We start from the raw sequence: 8,824 nt of genomic DNA, 5'->3' as shown, positions 1-8,824 counted from the left end.
CTGTGACTACTACTACTGAAAAATTGATCTTTGCTCGGTCGCCCCAAAATCACAATAGTCCCAGTTTAAAACCCCATAGCCATTCTACGATCTTCTTTAGTCCCGGTTTGTGATACCAACCGGGACTAAAGATGATCTTGGTTCATCCCCTATCAGTCCTTGTCAGAGGGGTAGGGATCTTTAGTCCCGGTTGGTGTCACAAACCGGGACTAAAGATCACGGTTGGTATTACTAACCGGGACTAAAATCATGCATATTATATAATCCCTATTCCCTATCCTCTCCCCCACAACCGGCCTCTCCTCAAATCCATCTCCCTCTCCTCCTCCCCTTCCTCCTCCCATCCCGGCCCTCTCCTCCCCCTCCTCCCCTTCCTCCACCCATCCCGGCCCTCTCCTCTCCCTCCTCCCTTCTCATCCGATGCCCAGCGAGGGCCGCCTCCTCCCCCTCCTCCCTTCCCGCACGCGTCAGGCGGGGCCGTGCCCGGCGGGGCCGCACGCAGGCCGCGCACGGGTCGAGTAGCGAGCGGCGGCAGGCGGCGCCACGGCATCCATTCTTTTTTTCTTTTTTTTTTTACAATTTGTGATTCACTGAGATGTATAATTTTGTGATTTGTTGTATGGATCTGAGATGTATAATATGTGATGTATTTGGTTTGTGTGTAATTTTTTTAAGATTTGTGATGTATTTGATTTGTGTGTACAAGTAACTTAAGATTTGTGATGTGAATGTTTTGGGATGTTACTTTGATTTGGGAATATGCATCTCACTCGATTTGGGAGAAAATACAGGGATTAAACTCTAGCTAAAAAAACAATGAAAAAAAAGATACCTAATGGGACTGCCGCTACCCTCCTTTAGTCCAACCGGGACTAAAGATAGCGATCTTTAGTCCCGGATTCGTAGTCCCAGTTGGATAACCGGGATTAAAAGGGGGTTACGAACCGGGAATACAAAGGGTTTCTCCACAAGTGTACAAATGTAATCTACTTATGTTGTTTTCTTATGTGACAGGTTTAATCAACCCTAATGTGAATACAGAGGTATAACATGATAAAAAGTATTTTGTGCAAAACAACTTGTATAGTTTTCTTATGTGACAGGTTTAAACATGTAACGTGATGTTGAATGTTACATGAAGATATTATGATTTTACTCCACACTTGCTAGCTACTCCCTCCATCCAAAATGTAACTATTTGTAGGAATTCAACCAATCACAATCATTCTCATTTAATTCATCGACATACTTTTTTTTCTTAACTAATCACAATATTTCATCATTCAATCTCACATACTTAATTACTTCATGTAAAAACCTCTCGAAATGCTTTAAAAAATTGGAACAAAGGTAGTAGTTAGGGATGAAAACAGAGCAGATACGGACGGATAATGCTCATACCATATTCGTTTTCATATTTTTTACCGGATACGAAAACGAATACGGATAGTTCGAATACGGAAACAAATACGGATTATCTCGAATACGAATAAGAATCGAATATGATCGGACACGAATACGGAAACAAATTTTTCTCGGAACACGAAAACCAACTCAACTTCTAATAGAAATAAATATCAACATATATAATTAGCTCATTTTATATAAAATGAGGTATAATTTATAAATATTTTTTAAAATTTAAATAATATTAATAGTATGGACTAGTGTTAAGAGATAAACTATTATTAAAATCTATAAAGGTATATTGAAGGTTATAGAGTTAGAAAAAAAGGGGTATGTCTCATGGGTCCTGCGGATATCCGAATAGCACTTTTCACCGGATATCCGAATTATTATCCGTATCCGACGGAAACCCTGATACCATATTCGTATTCGTATCCGGGATATAATATCCGTATTCGTATCCGTATCCGAAATATCCGAGAATTATCCGATCTGAAAGGTATCCGTATCCGTTTTTGACCGGAGCGGACGGAAACTATCCGCTCCATTTTCATCCCTAGTAGTAGTTAGTCCCTCTACGAAAAGGAAAAAAAATCTTCTAACTACAAATCGAACACATGAGTTAAACCCATAGGTTGATTTTTTTTTTTCCCAGGAGCACACGCTGCAGTACTCCTAAGTGGCAAGGATTTTTATTTTTCACGAAACTTTACATGAGTGATGTGATGAATCATAGTTTTTGCAATGTCTCCAATAATGTTTACTTTTCAGTTGTGCACTGCACAGATTACACTGTGTTCATTCTGTCAGACAAACGATGAAACAAACCTGTAGTAGGTCTGTACGATCAGTCCCAATAGAAACTCGACACGCTCGTTCTCTCCTTTTCCTTTCCAGAGGACGTCGACATGTTCAGTGGATAGAACACCGAACTCTGCCACAACGTATACTATCCACCAGTTTGCAACTGTAGGACAAGACTACAGGAAAAAATGGTGAATAATCACAAGAACACCCGATGCTAGACAAACACATATTCCGCTCGAAGTATATGTTGTCTTGGATATGTTTGAAGAAAACTTTATAAGCTTTAACCATTTTTCTGAATATTTAGATTGGATGTATGTTTAAAGCTTACAATTTATCTAACTTGAGAAGTACTTTTACAATATATAGTTTTGTGGGGGGTTTGCAAATATTTTACAATAGAAATTACTAGTCAGAGTTGCATCTTGGAACCCTGATGGAAGTAGATGATGGTGGCCTTAGAAAAGATATACTTTTAGGCCCCAAAAATTCCATATGGAATTTAGAAAAACAGTTTAATATATGTAGAAAGATAGAAAATTTCCCCATTCCTAAGGCCTTATTGGTTGTCTGGAACACATAAATCTATTAACTTATTAAAGGAATAGAAAAAGAAACCTCCACGTTCGCTCTCACGGCCTAGAAATTCTCATATTAATCAGAGAAAAAGAAAAACAGAGTCCATATAGAAATACAATTTAGAAATAGCTGAAATTCAAAATTAAAAATAAGGAATATTGGAAAAGGAGACTAGAGTCCATATAGAAATACAATTAAGAAATAATAGAAATTCGGAATTAAAAATAAGGAATATTAGAAGTAGCGTATAGAGTCCATATAGAAATTTAAAACTAACTAAAATTCGGAATAAACATAATAATATTAAAAGTAGAGTTTAGAGTTCGTATAAAAATACAATTTACAAATAACTAAAATTTGAAATTAAAAAAAAGCATGGGAAGAAGAGTCTAAAGTCAATATAGAATACAATTTAGAAGTAACTGAAATTCAAAATTAAAAATTAAAGAATATTGAAAGATGAGTTTAGAGTCCACATAGAAATACAATTAGAAATAATTAAAATTCAGAATTAAAAATAAATAATATTGGAAGAAGAGCCTTGAGTCTATATAGAAATACAATTTACAGATAACGAAAATACGGAATTAAAGAAAAAGAAATATTGAAAGACGAGTCTAGAGTCCATATAGGAATATAATTTATAAATAACTAAAATTTGATATTAAAAATAATTAATAACTAACACGTATATAAATACAATATGAATATTGCACATTAGTAGTTTCGTAAAGTTAGTACAAAATTTAAAATTATGTTGTCATTTTGATATATTTGAATAATACATTGAGAAAACATATATTCTATTATATGAGAGAAAATATAATGATGCTAGCCGCGCAATCTGCGTAGGTCACCATGCTAGTTTATATTTAAAATAAATTTCAGAAAACTACAAAATTTAGCACCTACTTTATTACGAAGCTACATATTTGAGACGGAGCACCACAAAACTACAGATTTTATAATCATTTACCACAAAATTATAGATTTTGTGCCAATTTAGTCACAGAACTACAATATTTAGAACTCCAGCAAAACAATGATACTAACTACTAAGGACTTAAAGTCTAAAATATGCAGTTATGTGATACTCCACATAAAAACTATAATTTTATGATAAAATTGATGTTAAAACGTTAGTTTTGTGATACATTACCTTAAATTTATTAAATCTATAGTGTTGTGATAATTTGACCTAAGTATATGTAGTTTTACGATATTTACTCTTGTATTTAAATCACCTTGAGAAAAAAAAAAGAAAAATAGGTTTGAATTGGAAAATTTGCCGGTTTCTCATTATTTCAAAATCTGTTTGGCCAAGACCACCCCAGGACCCAGGAAATATTGATATGCTAGTGGACTGGTCATCATCTCTCTCTGTGGAAAGCTCTGTTGTAGCTCTACTGTTTATATTCGAGGATAGGGACGGAGGATAATGGAGGATGTGATTCCATTCTTAAGGTTGGCATGCCTACAACTCACTGATCCAAGAAAAAAATCTGTCATTAGCCATGGTCCGTGGAATCGTGGATACCTTTAGTTCCGGACACAGCGCTAGCTCCTACTAGATCTCTGTCTTCGCTTTGGAATCAGGCACACTTGTGTCTGCCCATCTGAAAGCCTGCTAGAAATGTACTGTACTAACCCTAGTACTCCCTCCGTTACATCAAAAAAACAAACCTTTACATAAAAAAACAAATCTAAGGGTATGTTTAGTTCACGTCAAAATTAGAAGTTTAGTTAAAATTAAAACGACGTAACGGAAAAGTTGAAAGTTCGTGTGTAGGAAAGTTTTGATGTGATAGAAAAGTTAAAAGTTTGAAGAAAAAGTTTGAAACTAAACTCGACCCTAGTAAAATCAAATGTCATATTCCTATTATTAAAATATATCACATCCGATATTAAGTTTAGTTTTAAGGGATGGAAGGAGAACTAACCGTGTGCTAGACTGCTAACAATACAAATGTCGTTGTCACGGGCGGGGAACAAGAGGGATCCAGTTCTTTGGTAAAATCATTTAAAACCGATCACTGCTCTTTCCGTCGTAGAGAAAATCAATATGATGATAATGATAAATCTGAACATAGCCTATATCCAGATTTATATCCAGCTTTATAGATAGAAATTGGTTTTTTCTTTACAAAGCATAACAATAACATAATACTAGGCACACATTTACACAACCTCGAAAAAATATGACTGATCAATATAAAACATAGTAATACAAGGCACATAAGAGAGTGTGTTAAAAAATAGGCACACTTGTACACAACCATGAAAAAACATTTGACTGATCAATACTACATAAAGCATAGTGATAACATAGTAATACAAGGCACATAAGAGATGGTGTTAAAAAAAGGCACAAAAAAGATGGTTAGTAACCATCAAACGGTCATCCAATCACAGAACGCAGGGTGAAAAGTAGCAGTACTAGTAGTAAAAGACCACAAAAGTAGTTTTTTGGGGGCAAGGATATTGACCCAGATGATAGCAACAGCAAAGACATCTTTCCCATGTCAACCTCACCGTCGCAATCTCACCTTATCTTTTCCGAAACAATCTCGCATTCGAGCCACAGGTCTCTCAGTTAAGATAACAGCAACTACTTACTGCCCATGTTACCTTCATACAGTTTGAAAGGAACAGGACCAGCAAAGGTCAGGTTCCAAATGACCAGCAGATTTTTCCCTCTATAACAACAATAAGCCCTTTTAATAATTCTAGACAGAAGAAGGCAGAGGAGGAGAGGAGAGGAAGCACGGATGTATTTACAAGTCTGCATCTTACATTGTTCTAGGTTTCTCTCTACCAATACAGGCAGGTGGCTGAAAGAATGATGCTAGCCAGAGCACAAAACCCAAGGTTATTGCAAAAAGAAAACCTCACAGGATTGTGCGGCCGTTGGTCTTTCTCTTGGCCTCCTCCCATGGCGCCTGTGCAGACCCCATGTCCAGCTCTCCTCCAACCATCAATGCCGGGAGGCCACCATTTGCAGTGGAGCCACCCATGGTCCCTCCAATGCCAAGCCCAAGGAAGTCCAGAGTAGCAGGCTTGGGACCGTACAGTGCCGATGGTCCCATCATCAAGTCCGGCAACCCTGAATTCCCACTGTCATAGGTGAGACCAAGGCCAAGACCGCCAGGTAGCATCGGCCCAGGCTCCATTTCCATTTGCTGGTTGCTCCTATGGTGCCACTGTTGTACACTGTTATCGGTGAACATTCGATGTGGCAGCTTGGCTGGCAGTGGCGGCTGTGGGACGTTATCCATGAACCTTCCTTGAGGCGGATGAGGATGCGGATGTGGATGTGGATGTGGATGAGATGTTGTTGGTGTGTTACCAGTAGTGAACCTCCCTTGGGATAGCTTGGATGGGGGAGACGATGAGGTGGAGGCGGCGAGCCCAAACTCCTTCAGGAAAGATGAGCTTGATTGCGAAGCACCAACCTCAGCAGCCTTCTGCAGGAGAGCGGTTGCGGACATGTGTGGTGCTGGAGGTGGAGCAAAGGAGCAGGGGTCACTTGCATTTGTCTGTGGGAAGAGAGAAGACGGCGCACCAATTGCAAGGCAGAGGAATGTGGGATCGACGCCGATGAGATCGCGGAGGGATCTGCTTTGGGGAGTGCTGCTCGTTGTGACCGACGCAAACAGACCAGCGAACGTGCTCGTCGTCGTAGCTGGAGCGATAGCATTGGTAACGCTGCTTCCCGTGCCGCAGCTGGTGCTGCTGCCATCTGTGCCAATGGCCTCCGAGGGCGAGGGAAGGAAACAAGGCAGCATCGGAGTGTCATTATCCAGCAGGTTTGAGTCCTCCAGTTCAGCATCTTTGTATCGATCCGCTTCCTGAAAGCAAACCTCCTCATCTCGCTCATCTTCCACCTCTATCTTGGCAATCACTGCTGGCTTAGCAACCACCTCTTGCTCTGCAAATAGATACACCAGAATAGGATGGAACATGTTACTCCTCATTGTTCAGCTAACCGATCAAATGACCAAACCGAATCGGGAAAGAAACAAAGACACATGCATTGCTTTCTTGTTACAGTAGTAAGATTGACTAAATGAGCTCCAATTTGCCATAAATCTCGTCTAGTCTATCTATGGGCAATATGACAAACAAACAACAAAAATGTGAAAGAAGCATACCATCCACATTTGGTACCACTGCCACCACCGGCTGAGGATGCTCCTGCAGTATCGGAGGCGGCGACGGCGGTGATGGAGCGCACTGCTGCGGCACCTCCGCCACCGCCTGGCTGGGCTGCGGCTCATCGACCTCGGCCACAGGTGAATCCTCATTCTCCTCCAGCTCCTTCTCCTTCTCCTTCTCCTTCACCTCCTCCTCCTTATCCTTATCCACATTCTCCTCGGCCTCCAAATCAGGCGGGCGAGGCGACGGCGGCGCAGGCACGGCGAGCACCCTGCCCGTCTCCTCCACGAGCGCGCCGCAGAAGGCGCGATGCGTCACGAAGCTGTCCCTCCTGAACCCGACCAATGAAAATCAAGGCAAGCAAGAATGGAAATTCTTTGTTGCCCCCAAGGGACCATGGGGATTTGGGGTCGAGGGTAGCAAGCTATACCTGGTGAAGAGGGTGCCGCAGTCGCAGCGGTACTCGCGGGTGCCGCAGGTCTTGGTGTGCGCCTTGAGGTCGGCCTGGACGGCGTAGCGCTTGCCGCAGCGCTGGCATGTCCAGCGCTTCTCGCCGTGCTTGCGGCAGAAGTGCTTCTTGATGCCGGTGAGGTCGCCGAGGGCGCGGGTGGGGTTGTGGTGCACGCAGCCGGGCTCCGGGCAGACGTACACCCGGCGGCGCGGCGGCGCCGCACCGGGGCCGCGCTGCCGCAGCCGCCACGGCAGGTTGTGGCCGCGGCGGTGCAGCTGCAGGTTCTGGTCTCGCTGGAACCCCTTCCCGCACACCTCGCACACGAACCTGTTCGTCGCCAGCAGCGTCCCCGGCGACAGCGCGATCACCTCCGCGTCCGGATCTGCCCCCGCGCACACCACCCATCAAACCACGCCTCGAAGTAGTAGAAAGCATAGCACCCACCACCGAAACCCCAAAGGAAAAAAGCAACCCCGCGAGCGCGCGCTCTCACCTGGCGTTCCGGGGAGATTCCTCTTCTTCTTGACCACCGGCGCCGCCCCCGCCCCCGCCGGAGCCGGCTCCACCGCCGGCCCGGGCTCCCCCTCCGTCCCCGTCGGATTGGGTGGCATCTCCTCTCGATCTGCCGCCGCCACAGCTCCACCCCCCCTCACCCGCAGCTCCCCCCTCCCCCTCCCCCTCCCCCTCCCCAAGAACTGCGCTACTGCGCGGCGGCGGGCGGTGGACGGGGCGAAGAGGAAGGGAAGGGAAGGGAAGGAAAAAAAAACTTTTTTTTCTTTCTCTCTCTCTCTCTCTCTCGCAGTCTCCCTTTGCTTCTCTCTTCTCTCTCTAATTTTCGCTTGCCTTTCTATTGGGGGAGATGCGGTGGGAGTCAGAGAGGCATCGGGATGATGAGGCGGAAGGCCCGCGCCACTGTGGGTCACACTCCCCCCCTCTCGCTCGCTCGCTGGTGCCAATCCGGCACGTTGCCCTTTCCGCTGCGGGGTGGTGGTGGGTGGGCGGGCTACCGTCCGATCCCGCCCCGCGATTCGTGCCCACGTGCCACGCCCTTTTTTACACCACACCACACGCCGTGTGGTTTTCTACGTACAAAAACTGCGTGGCGAGTGGACAACACACGGGCAGGGGGCACAGGCACGGAGCGGCGGTGGGATTGGATTGTGGATTTTGCATCCCCCCGGTGTTGATAAGGCCGGGCCGCGGGGGGGAAAAAAGGGCGGCAGCGGCGGCTGGCCCAGGCCAACGCAGCGCAAACGCCTCCGATCGGGCGAGCGAGCGATCGATCGGCGTCGCCGTTATCCAGCCAGCCACGCCACGGTGCACGCGTTGCGTTGCTATACTGGTTTTGTATAGTACAGGGAAGGGAGCAGCGTGAGCTCTCTCTCTCGTGCGAAGTCGGCGAGCTGATTTGCTGGGACTGGGACT

The 8,824-nt window shown here is 44.4% G+C and overlaps 1 protein-coding gene across 1 annotated transcript; it reads right to left on the bottom strand.

Moving 5' to 3' along the window:
• Positions 1–5,306: 5,306 nt before the first annotated feature.
• LOC127779741 (zinc finger protein ENHYDROUS-like) lies at positions 5,307–8,270 on the bottom strand. Its single transcript, XM_052306632.1, has 4 exons — positions 7,893–8,270; positions 7,379–7,781; positions 6,945–7,279; positions 5,307–6,721 (listed from the first exon to the last, which is right to left on the bottom strand). The coding sequence occupies exons 1-4, from the start codon at positions 8,008–8,010 to the stop codon at positions 5,682–5,684; spliced, it is 1,896 nt and encodes a 631-aa protein (XP_052162592.1). The 5' UTR covers positions 8,011–8,270; the 3' UTR covers positions 5,307–5,681.
• Positions 8,271–8,824: the final 554 nt, after the last annotated feature.

Source organism: Oryza glaberrima, chromosome 7 (genome assembly GCF_000147395.1).
Source record: "Oryza glaberrima chromosome 7, OglaRS2, whole genome shotgun sequence".
In the NCBI taxonomy this organism is placed as follows: domain Eukaryota; kingdom Viridiplantae; phylum Streptophyta; class Magnoliopsida; order Poales; family Poaceae; genus Oryza; species Oryza glaberrima.
Note: the sequence above shows the minus strand (reverse complement) of the source record. Positions and strands in the feature narration are given on the sequence as shown.